Here is a 27,885-nt window from a genome sequence, read left to right on the forward strand (position 1 = left end):
ATTTTGGCTAGGGTTTTCATCATAAAGGGGTGCTGGATCTTATCAAATGCTTTCTCTGCATCTATTGATATGATCATATGCTTTTTATCTTTTCTTTTGTTGATATGGTGGATTATGTTGATTGATTTCCGAATGTTAAACCATCCTTGCATCCCTGGGATGAATCCTACTTGGTCATGGTGTATGATCTTTTTGATGAGTAGTTGGATTCTATTTGCTAGTAGTTTGTTGAGGATCTTTGCATCTGTGTTCATCAGGGATATCGGCCTGTAATTCTCTTTCTTTGTGGTATCTCTGTCTGCTTTTGGTATCAGTGTGATATTTGCTTCATAGAAACTGTTCGGAAGTGTTTTTGATATTTCAATTTCGTGGAAAAGCTTAAAGAGCATCGGGAGTAAGTCCTCTTTAAAGATTTGGAAGAATTCACTAGTGAATCCATCCGGGCCAGGACTTTTGTGCTTGGGGAGACTTTTTATTACCATTTCAATTTCCTTGATGGTGATAGGTCTGTTCAGGTATTCCAGGTCTTCTTGGTTCAGCCTTGGGAGTCTGTAGGAGTCTAGGAATTTATCCATTTCCTCGAGGTTTTGATGTTCTGTGGCATAAAGCTTCTCAAAGTACTCCCTGAGGATCCTCTGAATTTCTGTGGTTTCTGTTGTAATGACCCCCTTTTCATTTCTGATTCGGTTTATTAGGGTTTTCTCTCTCCCTTTCTTTGTGAGTTTTGCTAGAGGCTTATCGATCTTGTTAATTTTCTCGAAGAACCAGCTTTTGGTTTCATTGATCTTTCGGATTGTTTTTTGGGTTTCCATCTCGTTAATCTCTGCTCTGAGTTTTATTATTTCCTTTCTCCTGTTCGGGTTGTGCTCCTTTTTTTGGTCCTTCTCCAAGCTCTTAAGCTGTGAGGTTAGGTTACTTATGTGTGCTCGCTCCTCCTTCCTGAGGAATGCTTGTAGAGCTATAAACTTTCCTCTTAACACAGCCTTTGCTGTGTCCCATAAGTTTTGGTAACTCGTGTTCTCATTTTCATTCGTTTCTAGGAATCTTTTGATTTCCTCTTTGATTTCCTGTCTAATCCACTCGTTGTTCAATAGTGCACTGTTTAATTTCCAGGTGTTTGATTTAGTTTTCTGTTTTTGTGTGTGATTTACTTCTAATTTCAGCGCATTATGGTCTGAGAAGATTGTTGATACAATCTCTACCTTCTTAATTTTATGGAGGCATGTTTTGTGGCTCAGCATGTGGTCTATCTTGGAGAATGTTCCATGTACGCTTGAGAAGAATGTGTATTCAGCTTTTTGTGGATGAAGTGTCCTGTATATATCTACTAAGTCCCTTTCTTCCATTGTTTCCCTCAAATGAAGTATGTCCTTGCTAAGCTTGAGTCTGGTTGATCTATCAAGAGGTGACAAAGCAGTGTTGAAGTCTCCCACTAGTATTGTGTTGCTATTGATGTCTTTTTCCAAATCTATGAGTAGTTGTTTTAAGTACTTTGCTGGTCTCTCATTAGGTGCATATACATTTATTATTGTAAGTTCTTCCTGTTGTACAGATCCTCTGATCAATAAGAAATGGCCTTCACTGTCTCTTATGACCTTCCTCACTCTGAAATCGATGTGGTCTGATATAAGGATGGCTACCCCAGCTTTTTTATGGGAGCTGTTTGCCTGTAGGATTGTTTTCCAGCCTTTGACTCTGAGTCTGTGTTTGCTTTGACTATTGAGATGCGTTTCTTGCAGGCAGCAGAATGTTGGGTTCAATTTTCTAATCCATCCTGCCACTCTATGTCTTTTAATTGGTGCGTTTAGCCCATTGACATTGAGAGAGATTATTGTTATGGGATTTTGTCCCATTGTTCTGTTAAAATTTGGTGTATTTGAGGGGCCTTTCTTGCCTTAAAGTAGCCCATTTAGTTGTTCTTGTAACCATGGTTTTGAGTCTATGAAGTTCCTGAGCTGTTGTTTGTCTGTGAAACTGTGTGTTGTTCCTTCTATTATGAATGAGAGTCTTGCTGGGAAAAGTATTTTTGGGGAGGCATTTATTTCATTGACTTTTTTTACTATGTCCCACCACTGTTTTCGGGCCATGAGGGTTTCATCAGAAAAATCAGCTGTGAATTTTAAGGATGCTCCTTTGTAAGAGATTTCTTTCTTCGATCTTGCTGCTTTCAGAATTTTGTCTCTGTCTAAGGTTTTGGTCATTTTGATCAGAATGTGTCTTGGGGTATTTTTATTCGGATTTCTTCTAGCTGGTACCCTTCGGGCCTCCTGAATGTGGTCACAAGTTTTCTTCAGCTCTGGAAATGTTGTAGCAATGATTTCTTTGACAGTTTCTTCTTCATCGAGGTTTTCTTCCTGTCCCTCTGGGACTCCAATAATTCTTATGTTACCCCTCTTGGCTTCATCACGATCTTCTCTTGCCATCTGTTCCCGAATTGTGAGTCTCTTTTCCATTTTCTGCTCTTTTCTGGAGAGTCTCTGAACTTCATCTTCGAGCTCACTGATTCTGTTCTCAGCCGCTGTTACTCTGCTGCTGAGGCCTTCCACTGAGCTTTTCAATTCGCCTACGAGATTTTTCAGGTCTGACATTTCTGATTGCATTTTCCTCATTTCTGCCTTCAGATCCTCTTGTCGTCTATTGGCATTGCTTTCCATTGTTTCTTTTAATTCCCTAAGCATCCTAAGTAGCTCCCTTCTGAATTCCTTGTCAGAGAGGTTGTCTAACACTACAGTACTGTTGGTGTCATCTGGGCTAGACTCTTCAATATGAAAGTTTGGAGAGCTTTTGCGTTGCTTTACCATTGTGAGAGGTGTGGTTTAGTCCTTCACGTTCACTGTTACTATTCTGCTTGATATGCAGTGTGAGTTAAGATAGGCTTATGAGTTATTGGCTACTGTGTTTCTAGTGGCTGAGCTAAAATAGAGAAGTTTCCATCTAAGAAGTTAGCTTATGGTTCCTATGGCATATGTAGTGGGAACGGCCGCGGCTCCGGAAAGAGTCCCTGGCACTGGGCGAGGAGTTGGGAACGTCTCCTGTTTGGAATTGGAGCCGTTCAGCTTTGTTGCCCAGAGCTGGGCCTCTGTGCCCGTCCCACGCAGATCAGGGGTTGAAAACCGGCTGTCTAGGGGCTGTTTCTAGCTGCGCGTGCCCAGAGAGGGACCCAGGCCCTTGGGGGCGGGCTGTACCTGTTGGAATTGGAGCCGTTCAGCTTTCTTGTCCAGAGCTGGGCCTCTGTGCCCGTCCCACGCAGATCAGGGGTTGAAAACCGGCTGTCTAGGGGCTGTTTCTAGCTGCGCGTGCCCAGAGAGGGACCCAGGCCCTTGGGGGCGGGCTGTACCTGTTGGAATTGGAGCCGTTCAGCTTTCTTGCCCAGAGCTGGGCCTCTGTGCCCGTCCCACGCAGATCAGGGGTTGAAAACCGGCTGTCTAGGGGCTGTTTCTAGCTGCGCGTGCCCAGAGAGGGACCCAGGCCCCTGGGGGCGGGCTGTACCTGTTGGAATTGGAAATTTATATGGAATTGGAAATTTATATGGAACAATAAGCCCCCACGAATAGCTAAAGCAATTCTTGGGAAAAAGAAAATGGGAGGAATCAACCTCCCTAACTTCAAACTCTACTACAAGGCAGTAATAATTAAAACAGCATGGTACTGGAACAAAAGCAGAGCTGCAGACCAATGGAACAGAGTTGAATATACTGACATTTCCTCCCAAATATATAATCATCTAATTTTTGATAAGGGGGCAAGAAAAGTGAAATGGAGCAGGGAAAGCCTCTTCAATAAACTGTGCTGGCAAAATTGGACGGCTACATGCAAAAAAGTGGGCTCAGATCTCTGCCTAACACCATGCACAAAAGTAAGATCAAAATGGATTTATGACCTCAACATCAGACCAGAATCCATAATGTTTATTGAAGACAAAGTTGGCAAAACTCTCCATGATATTGAAGCTAATGGTATCTTCAAAGATGTCACGCCACTGGCTGAGCAAGTGAAAACAGAGATAGACAAATGGGACTATCTTAAACTAAGAAGCTTCTGCACCACAAAAGAAATATTGACCAAAATACAAAGACAGCCTACAGAATGGGAAAGGATATTCACCAAGTACACATCCGACAAGGGGTTGATATCAAGGATATATAAGGTACTGGTTAAACTCCACAAGAAGAAATCACCCAACCCCATCAAAAACCGGGGTGAGGAAATGAACAGAAACTTTCGCAAAGAAGAAATTCGAATGGCAAAAAGGCACATGAGAAAATGCTCTACATCACTAATCATCAGAGAGATGCAGATCAAAACCACAATGAGATATCATTTCACACCACAGAGACTGGCCCACATCCACAAGAACAAAAGCAACCGGTGCTGGCGCGGATGTGGCGAGAAAGGGACCCTCCTTCACTGCTGGTGGGAATGCCGGCTGGTCCAACCCTTTTGGAAAACAGTATGGACGACTCTCAAAAAATTAGAATTTGATCTGCCATTTGACCCAGCTATAGCACTCCTGGGAATATATCCCAGAGAGGCAAAAAGGTATAGTCGAAGTGACATCTGCAATTGTTTGTTCATTGCAGCACTCTTTACAATAGCCAGAATCTGGAAAAAACCTGAGTGCCCAAGAACAGATGACTGGTTAAAGAAACTTTGGTACATTTACACAATGGAGTACTATGTAGCTGTTAGAAAAGATGAAGTTATGAAATTTACATACAAGTGGTACTACATGGAAAGTATCATGTTAAGCGAAATGAGTCACAAAGAGCGGGATAGACACAGAAAGATTGCATTCATCTGGGGAACATAAAGCAACAAAAAGGGAGATTAACACCCAGGAATGGCTGAGATTAGTACCAGGAATTTTGCTCCATGAATGGAAGGCCAGCCACAGGCTCTAGGTGAAAAGGAAGCTCAGATAGAGAAGAGAGCACCAAATGAAGGGTGTTGTGAGGGCCCTCCTAGGGTGGGAGAAGCATGCTAAAAGTAGTCGATAGACCAAACATGATTGCCACTCAAAGCCTCTCTTGCAAAACACAGTACCCAAAAGAAGAGAGAGAGAACAAGGGGGAATACCCTGCCACAGAGGCAGGATGGGACGGGGGGATGGGGGGGGGATGAGGGTTGCATGGGGGGATGCTGGGACCAGTGGGGATGGATGACGGGCACTGGTGGAGAGATGGGCACTTGATCATTGTATAACTGAAACCCAAGCACAAAATTTGTAAGCCTATAACTGTACCTCATGGTTTCTCACTAATAAAAAAAAGAAAAAAATTAAAAAAAATAAAAAGTTAATGAACTTTTCATGTAAAAAAAAAACACCTATGCCTATGCAGGAAGGAGCAGAAAGAACAATAGCAAATCAGCATTAATTTTTTTATGACCTCTGACCTATTGGAACACTAGTAACATTACAACATTACTTAACTAAAAACTTTTTATTTGGGGAGGGGTATAACCCGGCGATGCACAGGGGTTACTCCTGGTTCATGCACTCAGGACTAACTCCTGGTGGTGCTCAGGGGACCTATGGAATGCTAGGAATCAAATCCAGTTCAGACACGTGCAAGGCAAGCGCCCTACCTGCTGTGCTATCGCTCCAGCCCCAACCAGAGACTGGGACTATTTTTATTGTAATTTATCTGCATTCAACCACCACTGAGAATTTCAAAAGGGTACAGGCAATTCTGATGTGCCAAGTGGCCAGGAAAAAAAGACATTGCAGAATTTCTCTGCTGTGGGACGGGAGAGCTAGTACACTGAGGTGGGCGCTTGCCTTGCAAGTAGGCAAGGGATGCTCCCGGGTTCGATCCCCCCCGCATCCCATATGCTCCCTGAGCCCACCAGGAATGATTTCTGGAGGCAGAGCCAAGAATAATCTCTGACCACTGCTCAGTGTGGCCTCCTGCCCTCTCTGCTACAACCAATGACAACTTTTTTCAGAGGTGAGGGGAGGCCACATCCAGACGATGTTGGTGGCGACCATATGGTGCCAGAGATGAACCCTGGGCGCCTTGTGTGCAAAGCCTGTGGTGCTGCCCACTGAGCTCTCTCCCTACTTCCATACTAACTTCGAAGCAGACAGCCCACCGCTCCCAACATGCTGCTCCCGTATAAAAAGAAATGCGCTGGTCTGTGCCGTCCATATGGTGGCCACTGCCTGGGGGTGTGTAAGCATGTGACAAGACCATTAAGAAAAATATGGGTCTAGGGAGGTGCGGGGGGAGGTGATGAAGAGCTACTACAGGCCTGCACCCCGCACACCTCAGTTTGAACACCCAGCACCACATATGGTCCACCAGGCACAAGGGAGAAATAGCCACTGAGCACCACCGGGTGTGGCCCCCAAACCTTAAAAACATCCCACAATAACCGCAAACACTTGCAAAACTCATCAGCCCAGGGATTAGCACAGGGCTTGATTCTTGGCACCAGATGGCATCCTGAGCATTGCTGTGTATAGCCAGGAAGCAACCAATACTGCTGGTACGGCCCTCTGGGCCCCAGCACTGACCACTACTAGCCTGGTGGGCCAATAATCAGAGTGGCCCCTAGGCCCCACAGCACAGGAGGCCCGAACCCCCAACCACCAAAAATTACAAAAATACAAATTCTTACCAGCCCACATATGGCGTTAGTCAATTTATTGAATTTTTTGCTTCTGAAGTTACTTGTAGAATCATCTAATAACAAATACATGTCTGGATCTAGAAACCTTTAAACATGAGAGACTGGTGAACGAAAGAATCCTAAACACTAAATTTGTAGACTGACAATCGAAGTGAAACGAAAAAGGTTCAGCACTGCAAAGGAGACCTTAATTATAGTGAACTTACTTCTCAATTTCCTTTTCAGCTCTTTTACTCAGCAGGTCCATTTTTGTCATGATGTTAACTTGCGGGATTTCTAGAGATACCATAGCACTCAAGGCTGCCAAGATGCCAGAAATAAGCTGAAAGAGGAAGCAGAAAAGGGACAATGAATTAGTGTCACCAACAGTGTCCACATAAAAGGTTTCTGATCCCCACTGGAACAAAACCCACCTAAATCGGAGAAACGCTAAGATTGGGGCCCGAGCAAGAGTCCAGGCTTTAAGGCACTTGCCTTGCGCCTGGTCAGCCCAGGTTCTAGCCCAACGCTCCACAGGGTTCCCAGAGCACTACCTAAGTTATTCCTCAGCCCAGCGCCAGTAGTGAGCCCTGAGCACTGCCAGGCATGGCCGAACAGAAGACTGCTGGGCCAATAGCTGACCTTAGGATTCTAAAGGTGAGATGGAAAGGAGAAACTCGAGGTGTAGTGACCACACTTCTCCACTCAACAATATTTTAAAGTGTTCAGGAGGTAGCTGGGGTTGAGTTCAGCACTGAGGAAACATGTAGTGACAGGGATTAAAAGCAGGTGGGCCACATCAAGGCGAGCACCTTAAGCCCTGTACTATTTTTTTGGGGGGGGTAATTACTGGCAATGCACAGGGGTTACTCCCAGCTTTGCACTCAGAAATTACTCCTAGTGGTGCTCTGGGATGCTAGGAATCGAACCTGGATTGGCTGTATGCAAGGCCCTACCCGCTGTACTATCACTCCAGCCCCCATTTTTTAAAATTTACTTATTTATTTGGAGGTCTTCGGCTGCCGGAGCCCTGGTCGGGGCGGGGAGGAAAGCTCAACCCGCTCCCCTCCAAGGGACCCCGGCGAGGAACAGCCAGGCGCAGGGGCAGGAGACTGACTGCACTGGTCTCGTCCGGGAGCTGCATTTTGTAGTCTCTGAGTCTTGGCCGCTGATGGGATTACACGGCGCCAGGGGGCCAGGTGGTGGGTGTGACCCCCGCCTACTGGAATTTGGAGGATCTGGGTGGAGGATGCTCGACTCCAATTCGAGTAGGCTTGGAGATCTCGGCCCCGGAACCCGCGTGGCTTTGTCCCTCTGCCAGTACCTTCATGTGTAATCCCATCAGCGGCCAAGACTCAGAGACTACAAAATGCAGCTCCCGGACGAGACCAGTGCAGTCAGTCTCCTGCCCCTGTGCCTGGCTGTTCCTCGCTGGGGTCCCTTGGAGGGGAGCGGGTTGAGCTTTCCTCCCCGCCCCGACCAGGGCTCCGGCAGCCGAAGACCTCCAGGACCAGCCACCACCATGCTGAGACCACTCTGCGCACACATGAAGGTACTGGCAGAGGGACAAAGCCACGCGGGTTCCGGGGCCGAGATCTCCAAGCCTACTCGAATTGGAGTCGAGCATCCTCCACCCAGATCCTCCAAATTCCAGTAGGCGGGGGTCACACCCACCACCTGGCCCCCTGGCGCCGTGTAATCCCATCAGCGGCCAAGACTCAGAGACTACAAAATGCAGCTCCCGGAACCGCGTGGCCGCGTTTGCGGCCGCGCGACATCTTATCTGAACATCTTTTTATGATATCTCATTATCTCATTCCTACTCTGGACAAACTTGCAGTCTATCGAATATAGCCTGCCCACAGGGCAGAGTCTGGCAAACTCCCCGTGGCGCACCAAATATGCCAAATACCAGTAACAATGATGGGTCTCATTCTCCTAAAAAGCCTTGAATATAATCTCAGGGCTAGGATGAAAGAGACGTTACTGGGGCCTGCTCGAGGCAATCGACGATTAACAGGATGATGAATGAATGAATGAAATGATTAACTTATTTATTTATTTTTGGGAAGCGCTTTACTATTTCTGACTCTTTAACGTTATCTTCTCTCATGCTCCCTCTCCACCTCCCCTGATGGGTGTTTCCTTTTGGGTTTCTGGGTCACACAATCCCCTGATATTACTAAGGGGTCACTTCTGGCTCTGCACTCAGGAGTTACTCCTCAGCAGCTTGGGGAACCACCTGGAGTGCTGGAGACAGAACCAAACGGCCTCCCTTTCAGTTTTGGGGAATACCCAGTAGTACTCTGAGCTTTGTGGTCAAGGATCACTCCTGGAGGGGCTCGGGGGCCGGTGGCAGCATGGCAGGAATGACACCCAGGCTGGCCACATGCAAGGCAAGAGCTCTACCCACTGTACTATCTCTCTAGCATCCAGCTTTTTTTTTTCTAGTTTTGGAGCCTCTTGGGACTTACTGTGGTGCTTGGGACTTCTGACACCGCCCTGGGACGACTCCTGAAGGTGACTGCTGAGAGTTGGGGACCACTGGAACTACACTGAACAGTGAACAAGGGGCAAACTCAGGGCCTCAAACATGCAGGCTCTGTGCTCTGCCACTGGAGCCATCTTCTTAGCATATTAATTTAACAAACATAAGTTTCAAGTCACTCCTGGGTATAGTTCATGAACTGTTAACAATTAAACGATTATGACTAAAGGTATTTGTACACTGCTTGTGCCGGAGACTGAAAATCAAGGACAGGTATAGTTTCAAACCTTGAACGACTCCACCATGAATTGAGAATCAACAAGAAACACTCCACAGACTCGGAACTCCCACTGTTCCAGCTGCTGAACCAGCTGTTTCATCACGGGCAGGTGTGTGTACAACTCGATCTGACCGACAAGAACACAAGCTTATTATAAACATAAAATACATTCAACCCTCAATTATGGGAAAAAACTTTTCCCAGAAACTGTCTTTGGGGGCTTGAGAGATAGTATAGAGGGTGGGAACTTGCCTTGCACACAGCCAACCTGGGTTCGATCCCATAGGGTCCCTTGAGCATAGCCAGGAGTAATTCCTGAGCACAGGAGCTAGGAGTAACCCCTGAGCATCATCAGATATGGCACCCGCGGTCCCCCCCCAAATTTTTTTAAAGGAAGTCAATCCCTACAAGTAATATATCCAATTTTGCTTGTTTTAAGCCACACGTGGGGATGCTTAAGGGTCTCTCTGAAACTTCTGGGAGGGCTCGAGGCTACTCAGAGTCCTACATGCAAAGCCTACTACATGCAAGGCCCACTACATGTAAAGAATGTCCCCAGCCCACTATCTCTCTAGCCCCGATACTATATTCAAATTTTTTTTTGGGGGGGGGGCAACCTGATTGTGCTCAGGGCTTATTCCTGATTCTGTGCTCAGGGATGACTGTTGACAGACTCCAGTAACCATATAGGGTAGCAGGGATCACCTTAGCTGTGTTCAAGGCAAGTGCCCTACCCACTGTAGTATCTCTCTGGGTCCCCCAATATTTTTTTTTTCATTTTGGGTCACACCTGGTGATGCGCAGGGGTTACTTCTGGCACTGAATTCAGGAATTACTCCAGGCAGTGCTTGGGGGACCATATGGGATGCTGGGGTTCCGGGTCAGCTGCATGCAAGGCAAACGCCAAACCCATTGTACTATCACACCAGCTCCCCTTGCCCCCCACGGAATTCTTTAAGCAACTCTGGGTGCACATGTATTAAAGGGGCATACAAAGAAAATATACTGTCATCATCATCATCACTGTTCTCCTGTTCATCGATTTGTTCGAGCAGGCCACATCTCCATTGTGACAATTGTTCCTGTATTTGGCATATCGAATATGTCACGAGGAGCTTGCCAGGCTCTGTTGTGCAGGTGATACTCTTTGGTAGCTTGCCGGGCTCTCTAGGAGGGGCAGAGGAATTGAACCCGAGTCAGCCATGTTGGCTGGTTGCACTACAATTATTAAAAATGAGTTTAAAATGGCTGGAGTGATAGCTCAGTGGTAGGGCATTTTCCATGCACGCAGCAGGCCCGGCCAAACAGGGTTCAACTCCTCTGCCCCTCTCGGAGAGCCCGGCAAGCTACCGAGAGTATATTGCCCACATGGCAAAGCCTGTCAAGCTACCTGTGACGTATTCGATATGACAAACACAGTAACAACAAGTCTCACGATGGAGAAGTTACTGGGCCTGCTCAAGCAAATAAATGAACAGCGGGAGGACAGCCACAGGGATTTCATTTATTTATTTATTTACTATTATTAATATTATTATTATTATTATTTTATTATTATTATTATTTTGCTTGTTGGGTCACACCCGGAAATGGTCAGGGGTTACTCCTGCATCTGCACTCAGGAACCACTCCTGGCGGTGCTCAGGGGACCATATGGGATAATGGGATTCGAACCTGGGTCGGGCACGTGCAAGGCAAACGCCCCACCCACTGTGCTATCGCATCGCTCCAGCCCCGACAATGACAGATTTTAAAACAATTTTTTATTCTCTTATTTTGAGGGGAGGAGGCTTGGGCCACACCCACTAGTATTCTGGGAGGATTCCTGACTCTGTACTAAAAATAACTCCTGGCAGTGCTTGGGGGATCCTATGTGGTACCAGGGATCCAAACTTGGGCTGGCAGAAAGTAAAGCAAGGGCTTTAGCTGCTGTACTATGGTCCTAAAAAAAAAAACCCCCAAAAAAAACCTTGGTTTTGGCTCATACCCACTAGTATTCATGGAACCATATATGGTGCCAAGGACTGAACCTGTGTCTGCCGCAGCATCCTACCCATCCTTCAGTCACTCTAGCTCTAAAGCAAACCTTTCAAGAGCTGCAGTGATAGCACAGCAGGTAGGGCATCTGCCTTGCACGCAGCCGACCGGGGTTCGATTCTGAGCATCCCATATGGTCCCCTGAGCACTGCCAGGAGTGATTCCTGAGTGCAAAGCCAGGAGTAACTCCTGAGCATCGCCAGGTGAGACCCATAAAGCAAAATAATAATAACAATGATAATAATAATAATAATAATAATAAGCTGCATGACCTGGGGCCCAAGAAACAACAGGCTGAGCATATGCTCTGCATACAAAAAGCCTGGCTCAGTTCCCAGCATACTTTGGTCCCCCAAGCAGGACTGGGAGCAACCTCCTGATAATGGAGTTAGGAACAGCTCCAGCCCCCAGCACCTCTAGATGTGGCCCCGAAACAGAAGAAAACAAAAAGACATTCCACAGTCCCTCATGGGATGACTGTCCACTGTCCAAGAATCTGGGATAAAAGTAAATGAGATGCTAATTTCACTTTCTCCCACCAAGGACAGAACTGCACAACCCAGGGAAGGTGACAATCTAATTACTGAGCTACCTGGACAGTCAAAAAGGATGTAGTCATCCTCGACATGGCCAAGGCAGTTCTCCAGCCACTCAAAGTTATTGGCAAAGTTCTCCATGCAAAAAACCAGTCCTCCATTGGGACCGAAGCGCAGGGAGCCTTCCTCCATCACATCATCCACATTGATCAGTTCCCGGATGTCTGCATAGAATAAACAGGAAATAAGTGCCCATTCCAAAATATTTACATTCACTAGTAATTATTACAACTGTGACTGTATCCAAAAAAATCGAACAGGGGCTAGAAAGAAAAAACAAGAAACAAAAACAAAAAGACACCAAACAGGGGCCTGAGGAATAGAACAGCGGGTACTGCCCTTGTCTTGCCTGTGGACAACCCAGGTTCAATCCTTGGCACCTTAAATAGTTGCTCAGCCTGACCAGGAGTGATTCCTGAGCACAGGTCCAGAAGTACTGAACATAGCTGAGTGTGGCCCAAACCCCACCCCACCCATCAATAAAAGAAAAAAAAAATAAAACAAATAAATTACAGTAGTCAAGGGATCAGTCTGAACGAAGTTTTCAGCTTCTGTGCCTCCCCAGAAGCAGGGGGCAGCACTCACTGCCTCAGGGCCCCCAAGGAGAGGGAAGGCTGCGCCCGGGACTCACCAGCCATCACATCATAGTTGAAATGCTCTGCCGCGGGGTCTAAGTTCACCACCTGGACAGAACGGCCGAGGGCTTCACAGAGCTGGACCATGGTGGCACAGTAGGTGCTCTGTGGACCGGGAGGCAGGAGGGGACAGAGCTTCAGGCAGACCCCACACCACCAGACGAACCCCCACAGCCCCTTGTCAGTGTCTGCTGAGGCCCAAACTAAGCCTTAATCCCCGGGACTGGGCAGAACACCATGCAGTGCAGATCCAGCCCTACCTTGGCCACACTGACCTCGGGCCAGCGGCCTCTTCCCGGCCAGTGTCCTTATCCCTGGGAGATGGTCTCCTCACTGCTATCAGGTGCGCTAAGTATGACTGAAAGGGAAGATTTCTCCCCCGCCCTTGATTTTGGGGCCACAGCCAGCGGTATTTAGAGAGGTCTACATCGTTTGGAGATCAAAGCCAGATTGGGTGTGTGCAAGGCCCTGCATGCTCAACCTTTCTGGATTCAATTTCTCTTTGCAAATGAGAATAGGGTCTGGAGCGTAGCACAGCGGCCAGGGAGTTTGCCTTGCACTCAGCTGACCCGGGTTCGATTCCCAGCATCCCCAGCATCCCATATGGTCCCCAAGCACCGCCAGGAGTGATTCCTTAGTGCAAAGCCAGGAGTATCCCCTGGGTAGTGCCAGGTATGATCCAAAAACAAAGGCTGTGGAACTAAAGGGGCCCTGGTGTGGGGACACGGAGAGTCCAGAGAGCAGGACACTCCCCTCGCACAAGGCTGTCTCTCTTTCAATCCCTGGACCATCCTGGAAGCCTGCCAGGAGTGATCCCTGAGCACAGAGCCAGGAGTCAGCCCTGAGCACCACTGGATGTGATCCCAAAAGCAAAAATATGCGGGAGCTCATACTCCAAAAATACTGTACCCCGTTTGACAGGATTCAAAGTAGCAGGCAACCAATCTTAGAGGGAAATATATATATATATTTTTTACATACACACACATATATACTTTATATATGTATATATATATATATATATATATATATATATATATACACACAAGGTTCAACCTTTTACAACATGTTAGTGATCCTTATTGAAGGGCTCAATGGCCCCTGGGTAGAATACACACTCTTTCCTCTAAGGATACTTTTTTTTATAGGATTTTCAGAGATTTTTTTTTGTTGTTGTTTGTTTTTGGGTAACACCTGCCGATGCACAGGAATTTCCCCTGGCTCTGCACTCAGGAATTATCCCTGGCTAATGGTGCTCAGGGGACCATATAGGATGCTTGGAATCGAACCCAGTTTCGCCGCGTGCAAGGCAAACGTCCTACCCACTGTGCTATCACTTCAGCGCCCTGGCAGTTTTTCATATCAAGCAATACAAGAGAATAGATTCTTTGAGTTCTGCTTTGGGACAGGGATTGGGGTTTGGGATGGAACTATGCGAAATATGGTGGTGAGAAGGTGTAATGGTGGTGGGATTGGAGTCTGAATATTGAATGTAATCAAATATTGTAAAAAACTTTATAAAATAAAAAAATTTGGGGGTTGGAGCGATATGACAGCTGGCAGGGCATTTGCCTTGCAAGTGGCCGGCAAGGTTCGATTCACAGCATCCCCAATGGTCCTCTGAACACCACCAGGAGTAATTCCTGAGTGCAGAGCCAGGAGGAACCCCTGGGCATCACCGGGTGTGACCCAAAAAGCAAAAGGAAATAATAATAATACTAATTATAATTTTAAAATATGAGGGTGGTAACGAATAAGTTATTTCGCAATAAACACTCTCTGCTCTTCCCCCAGAGCCCTGGCCGCCCAGCCCCCACAAACTCCCATTTTCTTTTTTTTCTTAAATTTAATTTCATTTTTAAAATATTTAATTTTTTTAATTTTTCCATTTAAAATTTTTTTTAATTTTTTACTATCTTTTTTTTTATTAGTGAAACACCATGAGGTACAGTTGTAGATTTACAATTTTTTGTGCTTGGGTTTCGATTATACAATGATCAGATACCCATCCCTTCACCAGTGCCCATTTTCCACCACCATGGATAATAACCCCCCCACCCCCATGCCCCCATCCCCCCCACCTCTCTGGCAGGGCAATCCCCTGTGTTCTCTCTCTCCTTTTGGGTGTTGTGGTCTGCAAAAGAGGCATTGAGTGGCAAACATGTTCAGTCCATAGTCTACTTTCGACATGCATCTCCCCTCCTGGGAGGATCCTCCAAACACCCTTTATTTGGTGCTCCCTTCTCTATCTGAACTGCCCTTTCCTCTAGAATACCCGGCTGGCCTCTATCCTCCTGGTGCTGATCTCAGCTATTCTTGGGTATTAATCTCATACTTTGTTACTTTATATCCCCCAGATGAATGCAATCTTTCTATGTCTATCCCTCTCTTTCTGACTCATTTCGCTTAGCATGATACTTTCCATATTGTACCACTTGTATGTAAATTTCATGACTTCATCTTTTCTAAGAGCTACATAGTACTCCATTGTGTAGATGTACCAAAGTTTCTTTAACCAGTCATCTGTTCTTGGGCATTCAGGTTTCTTCCAGTTTCTGGCTATTGTAAAGAGTGCTGCAATGAACAAACAAGTGCAGATGTCACTTCGACTATACATTTTTGCCTCTCTGGGATATATTCCCAGGAGTGGTATTGCTGGGTCAAAGTGATCAAAGTAGAGAGAGAGAGTAATGTGATCAAAGTAGAGAGAAAGAGTAATGTGTAAATCATCTGCCCCACAGGTATAGGGAGGGTATGGGATGGGGGTATATTGGGGATTTTGGTAGTGGAGAGTGGGCACTAGTGAAGGTACGGGTGTTTCATTGCATGACTGAGACTTAGACCCGAAAGCTTTGTAACTGCTCTCACGGTGATTCAATAAAGACAATGATAAAAAGAGAAAAAAAGAGAGTAAGGTGGAATTCATGCCCAATTCAATCACCTAATCAGTGGCCGAATAAATAGCACTACACCTACATTTAAGAAAAAAGGAAAATAACATTTTAGCAGCACATTCTTTCAAGTGGCTGCTCCCTGCTGTCCCCAGGGTCTTGAGTTCACCACATGAACAGAACTTGTGGGAACAGGGAGAGCAGCAGCAGCCCAGAGGGGGCTGCACAGAGAGCAAGCCCTGCTGCAGGGCCACAGCTGACCTGTCCTTGCTGTGATGCGCTCGGTGACATCACCGACCTCTCTTTGTGATGCAACCAGACATTCTGCAGCCTCCCCAACTGCCCCCATACTCATTACTTGGTTCACTGCGGAAACGCATAGACAGCAAACATGTTTTGCTGTTTACCAAGAAATCGTGGTTGTAAAACCCCCAAGTGTAGGACACTGAAAATATTCAGAAACTGGGTGAGGACCCATTGGAGAACTCCCCGGAATTCTTCACGAAGGCAGCCGCTAGTTCAGGTCAGCAGGAACTGGCCCGGGCAGCCCAGCACTGATGCCCGTGATCAGTCTTCATCACCTCCCTGAGTGTGATGGCGCAGACGCTGTGTATGTGGAAGAGTGTGCACACCCGGGTGTGAACGTGTTTATCGGAGAGAGTAAATTTGAGTGTGTACTGGAGATGGTGTGTGTGTGTGAGTATGTGTATTTGTGTATGTACGTGTGTCTGTGTGTGTGTTGTGAGATCATCTTGAGGGCAGCCTCTCCTACCAGGTGAGTCATCAAATCTAGCCCCCAAGGCCAGGTCACTGCTCACTGAGTTGGCACTAGGAGGTGCTCTTGGGCCAAGACTTTTCTAAACTTGATTGTTTCAATCCCATTCCTATGGGAGGCCTGTGTAGATGCAGGTCCACCAGCAGGGAGGAACTCAGAAGGGAGGGGGAAGCAGCGCTTCTGGAGCTGAGCCTTTGTGGTTCTCCCTCCGCAGAGCAGCCCACAGGAGAGAGAGACGCTCCCTCCGCAGAGCAGCCCACAGGAGAGAAAGAAGATCTTCTACATATCCTCTGGGTCCAGTTCCTCTGAAGAAAGTCTGGAATCAGCCAGCACCAAGCAGAGCCAGACACCATCTAAGCAGAAAGTTGAGATTGGCCAAGGATTGTCAACTCCCCAAAGAGCACCGCGTTCAGTGCCTTGGCCTTACACATATGGCAGAGAACGAGACTCAGAGCACCAGAAGAAAACGGGTAAGAACCAAGGGGTGTGTGTATATGCACAAGTAAAAGGGGAAAGGGAAAAGGCCCACCTAGAGGTGTCCTGGGCGCTGGTGTGGGAAAGGAGAGTCACAGGCCGGAGAGCCTATTCTGGGGAGGCCTCCACAGGAAATCACCGTGAGGTGGGTCCATGGTCTCCCCTTCCTGCTGGGCTCCCTGTTGGGGTCAGCTTTGGAGAATCCATGGAAGGAGCCCTCTGGGTGACCTTTTCTCTTATTGATTCTTTAGCTCCAGCTCTGAAAGCATACTTGGCTCCGTGTCGAAGGACAGCGCCGTCAATGATCTCTCCAGTACCAGCTGCACGGCCACCTGCTGTGGCAACATTGGACCAGTTCCCAGAGGACCTAGCATGGTTACAACTGGAAGAAGCCCAGGGTCTCACATCAGTGTCTCTCTCTGGAGACCCTCCCACCAATGAGTATCTTGCCTCGGTATATTTTATGATTTTTATTCTTTGTTTTTACTTTATCTGTTATATTTTCATTTAAATAAATTGTGATTGCTACTCTTCACAAGCATCCAGTTGCATTTTTTTTTCTTTTTCTTTTTTTGGTTTTTGGGTCACACCCAGAGAGCACAGGTGTTACTCCTGCCTCTTTACTCAGGAATTACTCCTGGCGACGCTTGGTGGACCATATGGGATGTTGGTAATCGAACCCAGGTCTGTCGCGTGCAAGGGAAACGCCCTACCTACTATGCTATCCCTCCAGCCCCGCATCCAGTTGCATCGTAACATACTCTTCATTTGTTCTGGCATTCTTGAAAATATTCATCTAACATAGAAGACGATTCTTCTTCATGTTCCTGATATAAATGAAACACAAAATAGAAAATACATTGATTTCTCCGCAGACCCAGTGTGTATATACCTACTGTTCAGGCAATGCTCTATAATACCCAGAGGTAGTGCTGATAGATATTCATGAACAAAATTGGGGCGAACGAGACAGCACAGGGGGTGGGGCACCACCCTGAACAGGGGGCACAAAGCACCATCAGGTTCTGGAGCATAAAAGGCAGCAAATGCGCAACCAGGGTTTTGGTTACTCTTTGTTTTTTTTGGTTTTCAGTTCCTGAGCCACACCCAGAGATCAGCCAGAACGGGCCAGGTTCTTGCTGCCCCCGAGACTTTAACTTAAGGAGCTGCTTAGATCAAACAGGAGGGCAGAGGTGTTCAGGGCAATCCTGGCTCTGTGCTCGGGGACCAGACATGAAATGGGGAACTGACCCAGCGTCAGCCTAGGGGAGGCAGAGAATGGTCTTTCCCTCTGCGCCGTTCTCTGGCTCTGGCAAATCTAAAAGGTAAAAGGTAAAGGCCCTCCCGTTGATTGTCGATTTGCTCGAGCGGGCCCAGTAACGTCTCCATTGGAGACTTTGTTGTTACTGTGTCTGGCATATCGAATACTCTCGGTAGCTTGCCGGGCTCTCCGAGATGGGCGGAGGAATCGAACTCGGGTCGGCCATGTTGGCCGCTTGTAAGGCGAACGCCCTACCCGCTGTGCTATCGCTCCAGCCCTCGGCAAATCTAAATCGTCAGAAATTACCTTGGGTTCCTTGAATTCCAAGTCTTCTCCGTACTGAATGTCAAAATCAATATGCTGTAATACAATGTTCCCGCTTTCTTCTCTGACTGATCGTAAGGCAAAAATCGGACCATGCTGTAGTCATCAATCTACAAATTAGAGATTTCAGAAAGGTCATTCAACTGACGCTTGAGTGTGAACATTGGTAGTCTAATTAAAACCATCTATGCCTGTGCAGGGAGGAGCAGACAGAACAACAGCAAATCAGCATTAATTTTTTTATGACCTCTGACCTATTGGAACACTAGTAACATTACAACATTACTTAACTAAAGACTTTTTTTTTAATTTTTGGGTTATACCTGGTAATGCACAGGGGTTACTCCTGGTTCATGTACTCAGGAATAACTCCTGGTGGTGCTCAGGGGACCTATGGATGCTAGGAATCAAACCCGGGTCGGATGCATGCAACGCATACACTCTACCTGCTGTGCCAGCCCCGACCAGAAACTGAGAATTCTTTTAAAGTAATTTATCTGCATTCAACAACCACTGAAAATTTCAAAAGGGTACAGGCAATTCTGATGTGCCAAGTGGCCAGGAAAAAAAGACATTGCAGAATTTCTCTGCTGTGGGACAAGAGAGCTAGTACACCAAGGTGGGCGCTTGCCTTGCACGTAGGCAAGGGATGCTCCCGGGTTCGATCCCCCGCATCCCGTATGCTCCCTGAGCCCACCAGGAATGATATCTGGAGGCACAGCCAAGAATAAACTCTGACCACTGCTCAGTGTGGCCTCCTGCCCTCTCTGCTACAACCAATGACAACATTTTTCAGAGGTGAGGGGAGGCCGCATCCAGACAACGCTGGTGGCGACCATATGGTGCCAGAGATTAACCCTCGGCCCCTTGTGTGCAAAGTCTGTGGTGCTGCCCACTGAGCTCTCTCCCTACTTCTATACTAACTTCGAAGCAGACAGCCCACCGCTCCCAACATGCTGCTCCCCTAAAGAGAAATGCGCTGGTCTGTGCCGTCCATATGGTGGCCACTGCCTGGGGGTGTGTAAGCATGTGACAAGACGATTAAGAAGAATATGGGTCTAGGGGGGTTCGCGGGAGGTGAGGAAGAGCTAAGACAGGGCTTACAATTGTCCTGCACCCCACACACCTCAGTTTGAACACCCAGCACCACATATGGTCCACCAGGCACAGGGGAGAAACAGCCCCTGAGCACAACCGGGTGTGGCCCCAAAACTTTAAAAACAACCCACAACAACCCCAAACACTTACAAAACTCATCAGCCCAGGGATTAGCACAGGGCTTGATTCTTGGCTCCAGATGGCATCCTGAGCATTGCTGGGTACAGCCAGGAAGCAACCAATACTGCTGGTTCGGCCCTCTGGGCCCTAGCACTGACCACTACTAGCCTGGTGGGCCAATAATCAGAAAGACCCCCAGGCCCCCCAGCACAGGAGGCCCGCACCCCCAACCACCAAAAATTGTAAAAATACAAAATCTTACCAGCCCACATATGGCGTTAGTCAATTTATTGAATTTTTTGCTTCTGACGTTACTTGTAGAATCATCTAATAAAGAATACATGTCTCGATCTAGAAACCTTTAAACTTTTGAGACTGGTGAATGAAAGAATCCTAAACACTAAATTTGTAGACTGACAATCGAATTGAAACAAAAGAGTTTCAGCACTGCAAATGTGACATTAATTATTGTGAACTTACTTCTCAATTTCCTTTTTAGCTCTTTTACTCAGCAGGTCCATTTTTGACATGATGTTAACTTGCGGGATTTCTAGAGATACCATAGCACTCAGGCTGCCAAGATGCCAGAAATAAGCTGAAAGAGGAAGGAGGAAAGGGACGATGAATCGGTTGTCACCAACAGTGTCCACATAAAAGGTTTCTGATCCCCACTGGAACAAAACCCACCGAAATACGAGAAACGCTAAGATTGGAGCCCAAGCAAGAGTCCAGGCTTTAAGGCACTTGCCTTGCGCCTGGTCAGCCCAGGTTCTAGCCCAGCACTCCACAGGGTTCCCAGAGCACTACCTAAGTGATTCCTCAGCCCAGCGCCAGTAGTCAGCCCTGAGCACTGCCAGGCTGGGCCTAACAGAAGACTGCTGAGCCAATAGTAGACCTTAGGATTTTAAAGGTGACATGGGAAGGAGAAATGCGATCTATAGTGACCACACTTCTCCATTCAACAATATTTTAAAGTGTTCAGGAGGTAGGTGGGGTTGAGTTCAGTACTGAGGAAACATGTAGTGACAGGGATTAAAAGCAGGTGGGCCACATCAAGGCGAACTCCATAAGCCCTTTACTATTTTTTTTTTTGGGAAGGGAAGGGTGGTAATACCTGGCAATGCAGAGGGGTTACTCCTGGCTCTGCAGTCAGGAATTACTCCTACTGGTGCTGAGGCATGCTAGGAATCGAACCCAGATTGGCTGTGTGCAAGGCCCTACCAGCTGTATTATCACTCCAGCTCCCATTTTTTAAATTTACTTATTTATTTATTTTTGGGAAGCCCTGTACTATTTCTGACCCTTTAACGTTATCTTCTCTCATGCTCCCTCTCCACCTCACCTGATGGGTATTTCCTTTTGGGTTTCTGGGTCACACAATCCCCTGATATAACTAGTGGGTCACTTCGGCTTCTGCACTAAGGAGTTATTCCTGACCAGCTTTGGGAACCATATGGGTGCTGGAGACGGAACCAAACGCCCTCCCTTTCAGTTTTGGGGAATACCTAGTAGTACTCTGAGCTTTGTGGTCAAGGATCACTCCTGGAGCGGCTAAGGGGGCCCAGTGGCAGTACGGCAGGAATGACACCCAGACTGGCCACATGCAAGGCAAGAGCTCTACCCACTGTACTAGCTCTCTAGCATCCAGCATTTTTTTTTCTAGTCTGGAGCCACACACAGTGGTGCTTGGGACTTACTTCTGATACCGCCCTGGGACGACTCCTGAAGGCGACAGCTGAGAGTTGGGGACCACTAGAACTACACTGAACAGTGCACAAGGGTCAAACATGGCCTCTAACATGCCAGCTCTGTGCTCTGCCACTGGATCCATCTTCTTAGCATATTAATTTAACAAACATAAGTTCTAAGTCACTCCTGGGTATAGTTCATGAACTGTTAAGAATTATATGACTATGACTAAAGGTATTTGTACTCTGTTTGTGCCGGAGACTGAAAAATCAAGGACAGGTATAGTTTCAAACCTTGAACGACTCCACCATGAATTGAGAATCAATGAGAAACACTCCACAGACTCGGAACTCCCACTGTTCCAGCTGCTGAACCAGCTGTTTCATCACGGGCAGGTTTGTGTACAACTCGATCTGACCGCCAAGAACACAAGCTTATTATGAGCATGAAATACATTCAACCCTCAATTATGGGATAAAAACTTTTCCCGGAAACTGTTTTAGAGGGCTTGAGAGATAGTATAGAGGGTGGGAACTTGCCTTGCACACAGCCAACCTGGGTTCGATCCCATAGGGTCCCTTGAGCACAGCCAGGAGTAATTCCTGAGCACAGGAGCTAGGAGTAACCCCTGAGCTTCATCAGATACGGCACCTGCGGTGCCCCCCAAATTTTTTAAAGGAAGTCAATCCCTACAAGTAATATATTCAATTTTGCTTGTTTTAAGCCAGACTTGGGGATGCTTGAGGGTCTCTCCGAAACTGCTGGGAGGGCTCGAGGCTACTCAGAGTCCTACATGCAAGGCCCATTACATGTAAAGCATGTCCCCAGCCCACTATATCTCTAGCCCCTATACTATATTCAATTTTTGTTTTTTTTTGGGGGGGGGGAGGAACTACCTGATAGTGCTCAGGGCTTATTCCTGATTCTGTGCTCAGGGATGACTCGTGGCAGGCTCCAGGAACCATATAGGGTAACAGGGATCACCTTAGCTGTGTGCAAGGCAAGTGCCCTCCCCACTGTAGTATCTCTCTGGGTCCCCCAATATTTTTTTTTCATTTTGGGTCACACCTGGTGATGCGCAGGGGTTACTCCTGGATCTGCACTCACGAATTACTCCTGGCAGTGCTCGGGGGACCATATGGGATGCATGGGTTCCAGGTCAGCCACATGCAAGGCAAACGCCCAACCCATTGTTCTATCACACCCGCTCCCTGCCCCCCAAAAAATTTTTTAAGCAACTCTGGGTGTACATGTATGTAAAGAGGGCATACAAAGAAAATATACAGTCATCAGCATCATCACCGTCCTCCTGTTGTTCATCGATTTGCTCCAGCAGGCCCAGTAACATCTCCATTGTGACAATTGTTACTGTATTTGGCATATGGAATATGTCACGGGGAGCTTGCCAGGCTCTGCTGTGCAGGCGAGATACTCTTTGGTAGCCTGCCGGGCTCTCCAAGAGGGGTGGAGGAATCAAACTCCAGTCTTCCATGTTGGCTGGTTGCACTAAAATTATTAAAAATGATTTTAAAATGGGCTGCAGTGACAGCACAGCGGTAGGGCATTTGCCATGCTCGCAGCCGGCCCAGCCAAACCGGGTTCAACTCCTCTGCCCCTCTAGGAAAGCCCGGCAAGCTACCGCGAGTATATTGCCAACATGGCAAAGACTGTTAAGGTACCTGTGACGTATTCGATATGACGAACACAGTAACAACAAGTCTCACGATGGAGAAGTTACTGGGCCTGCTCAAGCAAATCAATGAACAACTAGAGGACAGTCACAGGGATTTCATTTATTTATTTATTTATTATTATTATTTTTGCTTTTTGGGTCACACCCAGAGATGCTCAGGGTTTACTCCTGTCTCTGCACTCAGGAACCACTCCTGGCGGTGCTCAGGGGACCATATGGGATGCTGGGATTCGAACCTGGGTCGGGCACGTGCAAGGCAAACGCCCCACCCACTGTGCTATCGCAATGATCCAGCCCCGACAATGACAGATTTTAAAACAAATTTTTATTCTCTTAGTGTGAGGGGAGGAACTTTGGGCCACAACCACTGGTACTCTGGGAGGATTCCTGACTCTGTACTAAAATTAACTCCTGGCAGTGCTTGGGGATCCTATCTGCTACCAGGGATCCAAACTTGGGCTGGCAGAAAGTAAGGCAAGGGCTTTAGCTGCTGTACTATGGCCCTAAAAAACAAACAAACAAAAAATCTTGGTTTTGGCCCATACCTACTAGTATTCATTGAACCATATATGGTGCCAAGGACTGAACCTGTGTCTGCCGCAGCATCCTACCCATCCTTCTGTCTCTCTAGCTCTAAAGCAAACCTTTCAAGAGCTGCATAACCGAAGCTGGAGTGATAGCACAGCAGGTAGGGCGTTTGCGTTGCACACGGCCGACCCGGGTTCGATTCCCAGCATCCCATATGCTCCTCTGAGCACTGCCAGGAGTGATTCCTGAGTGCAAATCCAGGAGTAATTCCTGAGCATCACCAGGTGTGATTAGTAAAGCAAAAAAAAAAAAAAAAAGCTGCATGACCTGGTACCCAAGAAACAACAGACTGAGCATATGCTCTGCATTCAGAAAGCCTGGGCTCAGTTCCCAGCATGCATTGGTCCCCCAAGCAGGGCTGGGAGCAACCTCCTGATAACAGTTAGGAAGAGCCCCAGCCTCTAGCACCTCTGGATGTGGCCCCCAAACAGAAGAAAACAGACATTCCACAGCCCCTCATAGGATGACTGTCCACTGTCCAAGAATCTGGGGTAAAAGTAAATGAGATGCTAATTTCACTTTCTCCCACCAAGGACAGAACTGCACAACCCAGGGAAGATGACAATCTAATTACTGAGCTACCTGGACAGTCAAAAAGGATGTAGTCATCCTCGACATGGCCAAGGCATTTCTCCAGCCACTCAAAGTTCTTGGCAAAGCACTCCATGCAAAACACCTGTCCTCCATTGGGACCGAAGCGCAGGGAGTCGTCCTCCAGCACATCATCCACCTCGATCAGTTCCCAGATGTCTGCAAAGAATAAACAAGAAATGAGTGCCCATTCCAAAATATTTACCTTAATTAGTAATTACAACTGTGACAGTATCCACAGAAACTGAACAGGGGCTAGAAAGAAATACAAAAAACAAAAACAAAAAGACACCAAACAGGGGCCAGAGGAATAGAACAGTGGGTAAGGCGCTTGCCTTCCATGTGGACAACCCACGTTCAATCCTTGGTACCTCATATAGTTCCTCAGCTTGACCAGGAGTGATCCCGGAGCAGAGAGCCAAAAGTGCAGAACACAGCTGGGTGTGGCCCAAACCCCACCCCACCCATCAAGAAAAGAACAAAAAACCAACTAAATAAATTACAGTAGTCAAGGGAATCCCACTCTCAAGTAATGATGCATTACAGTCTCCCAGGTAGACTTAAACCAGAAACACAAGGGGCAGTACTCTTAGAAGGCTAGTAGTTGTACTTATAAATGATAAGGGCAGGGCACACACCCTGGAGTGACAGCAGTATCAGCAGCAAACCCTGAGCACCACCAGATACGGCCCCAATACAAAATAAAAGGCCACAGAGACAAGAAGGATTTAGGCCCAGTTCAAATTCCACCCCCACGTATGCCCTGCAGGAGCAGAGCCAGTAGCGACCCCCAACAGTTAAACCAATGCTTCAATTCTTGCACTGTATTTTGACCTCTTTCTTCCTTCGGTTTTGCAACCACAGCTGGTGGTCAGGGGCATCCCGAAACATGCACTACATCCCTCTAAGTTAGCATCTTGGCCTCTGATTTTTTTCTCCCCCTTTGGCCTCCCAGGCAGAGTTCAGGAGGCCCAGGGGCCAGAAAGCAAACACCAGCACCCAAAAGTGAGATGATCACCTGGAGGGGCTTAGGGGCTACAGGACTACAGTACCCAACAGTGCTCAGGGGGCCCTGCAGTGCTGGGCATTAAAACAGCCTCCTGTGTGTGCCAATTATTTGCTCCGAACCCCTCTACTGTCTTCCTGGCCTCCACACTTAATTCTGTGCAAAGATGTTAAGGAATAACACTACAGCATTAGGTAATATTCTAAGACTCAGAGGAAGCAAGAGTTGGGAATGATTTTTCCTGCACACTCTCATGTACCTTTTGCATTCTGAATACTGTGCATATAAAACATCTGTTCTAAAACAAGTGAAGTGGGGCTGGAGCGTTAGCACTGCGGGTAGGGCGTTTGCCTTGCACGTGGCCCAACCCGGGTTAAATTCCCAGCAACCCATATGGTCCCCTGAGCACAGCCAGGAGTAGTTCCTGAGTGCATGAACCAGGAGTAACCCTTGTGCATTGCTGAGTGTGACCCAAAATGCAAAATAAAATAAAATAAAATAAAAGAGGTGAAGCAAGGGACAGGGAAGGGAGGGATAGTACAGTGGATTGGGCATTCGCCTTGCACACTTTCGATCAGGGTTCAATCCCCGGCATCCATATGGTCTCCCCAAGCACCACCAGGAATTATTCCTGAGTGCAGAGCCAGGAGTAACCCCTGTGCAGTGCCAGGTATGACCCCAAAACAAAGGCTGTGGAACTAAAGGGGCCCTTGAGCGGGACACGGAGAGTCCAGAGTGCAGGACACTCCCCTCATACAAGGCTGCCTCACTTTCAATCCCCGACCATCCTGGAAGCCTGCCAGGAGTGATCCCTGAGCACAGAGGCAGGACTCAGCCCTGAGCACCACTGGATGTGACCCCAAAAGCAAAAAAATGCAGGCGCTGATACTCCACAATTACTGTACCACATCTGACAGAGTTCATAGTAGCAGGCAACCAATCTAGAGGGAAATATATATATATGTATATATATGTATATAAAACGCACAAGGCTCAACATTTTACAAGATGTTAGTGATCTCTTATAGATGGGCTTAATGGCCCCTGGGTGGAATACACACTCTTTCCTCTAAGGATACTTTTTATAGCATTTTTAGCGATTATTATTATTATTATTATTATTAGTTTTAGTTTTTGGGTCATACATGTTGATGCACAGGAATTACTCCTGGCTCTGCACTCAGGAATTACCCCTGGCTAATGATGCTCAGGGGACCATATGGAATGCTGGGTATTGAACCCAGGTTCGCCGCGTGCCAGGCAAACGTCCTACCCACTGTGCCCTGTGCACTGGTCCAGTGCCCTGGCGGTTTTTCATATCAAACAATACAACAGAATAGATTATTTGAGTTCTGCTTTGGGACAGGGATTGGGGTTCGAGATGGAACTATCCGAAATGTGGTGGTAAGAAGGTGTAATGGTGGTGGGATTGGAGTCCGAATATTGAATGTAATCAAATATTGTAAAACACTTTATAAAATTAAAAAATTGGGGGGTTGGAGCGATATGACAGCGGGCAGGGAGTTTACCTTGCAAGTGGCCAGCGAGGTTTGATTCCCAGCATCACCTATGGTCCTCTGAGCACCACCAGGAGGAATTCCTGAGTGTAGAGGCAGGAGGAAACCCTGGGCATCACCGGTTGTGACCTAAAAAGCAAAATAATAATAATAATAATAATAATAATAATAATTTTTTAAAATGAGGGTGGAATAAGTTATTGCGCAATAAACACTCTCTGCTCTTCCCCCATAGCCCGGGCCGCCCGGCCCCCCACCTACTCCCATTTTCTTTTCTTTTCTTAAATTTAATTTCATTTTTTAAATTTATTTTTTAAATTTTTCCATTTTAAATTTGTTTTCTTAAATTTTTTACTTTTTAATGAATCACCGATACTCACCTGAATATCTCACCAAGCTCCCGGGAGAGAACAAGGCAGATTCTCCTACCCCGTGCTTGACTGTCCTCACCAGGGCCCGGCAGCTGAAGACCTCAGGCACCAGGCCAAAGTCATGCTGAGACCACTCTCCACACGCTTGGATGAGCCTCACGCATTTTGAAGGTGAAATTGCAATGAATTTAAATAAATTTGTATGTAAGAAAGTAGCAGTGATGGTTACAGCTGCTATTGGATAATTTTTATTGATTTTGGGGAGCAAAAGGTATTGTAACATACATTATTTTTCAAAGGAAAAATATCTGGGAAAATTAAGTAAGATCATTATGTTACGTTTATCTTTTAGTTTTCCTACACTGAAAATTATTTCTACAATAAAAACACTAAAAGTCACTTGATCACTTGATCACTTGATACCCCGTTACTCATCCATTACTCGAGTGGGTATCAGTAACGTTTCCATTCAGCCCTGTTGCGTGCTAGCATAGCCCAATGGCATCTGCTCATTCTAGGAATATGCATAAAGGAACTGGCAGAGGAACTCAGGTGTGCGGGAGAGGGGCTGAGATCTCCAAGCCTGCACGGTTTGGGATTGGACCTTCCAGTCGCTAGACTGTTACACCCACCAACTGCCTTGTAACCCCAACAACTGCCAGGTTCCAGAGATTATCACTCCTAGCTCCCGGGAGAGTGCGGCCGCCTTTGCATTTGCGGCCATGCAACCTTTTATTTATGTTTATTTAGTTTTTCAGGCTACCTTAAATATCCCACCCACACGGCAGAGCCTGACAAACTATCCGTGGTATATTCGATATGCCAAATCCAGTAAAAAA

General features: G+C 46.9%; 2 protein-coding genes across 2 annotated transcripts in view; both read right to left on the bottom strand.

Annotated features, from left to right (window-relative positions):
- Positions 1–6,105, bottom strand: part of LOC130016466 (GPN-loop GTPase 3-like) — a 46,565-nt gene extending 40,460 nt beyond the window's left edge. The window contains 1 exon segment of the mRNA XM_056107178.1: positions 6,075–6,105. Within this exon segment, the coding sequence (XP_055963153.1) occupies positions 6,075–6,105 (31 nt within the window).
- A 105-nt stretch (positions 6,106–6,210) lies between these two features.
- LOC130016467 (GPN-loop GTPase 3-like) lies at positions 6,211–17,162 on the bottom strand. The gene is made up of 8 exons (XM_056107179.1): positions 17,060–17,162; positions 15,811–15,905; positions 12,645–12,753; positions 12,010–12,177; positions 9,388–9,527; positions 6,840–6,955; positions 6,622–6,718; positions 6,211–6,354 (listed from the first exon to the last, which is right to left on the bottom strand). The coding sequence occupies exons 1-8, from the start codon at positions 17,160–17,162 to the stop codon at positions 6,211–6,213; spliced, it is 972 nt and encodes a 323-aa protein (XP_055963154.1).
- Between the last annotated feature and the right edge of the window lie 10,723 nt (positions 17,163–27,885).

Source organism: Sorex fumeus, unplaced genomic scaffold (assembly GCF_029834395.1).
Source record: "Sorex fumeus unplaced genomic scaffold, SorFum_2.1 ptg000155l, whole genome shotgun sequence".
Lineage (NCBI taxonomy): Eukaryota > Metazoa > Chordata > Mammalia > Eulipotyphla > Soricidae > Sorex > Sorex fumeus.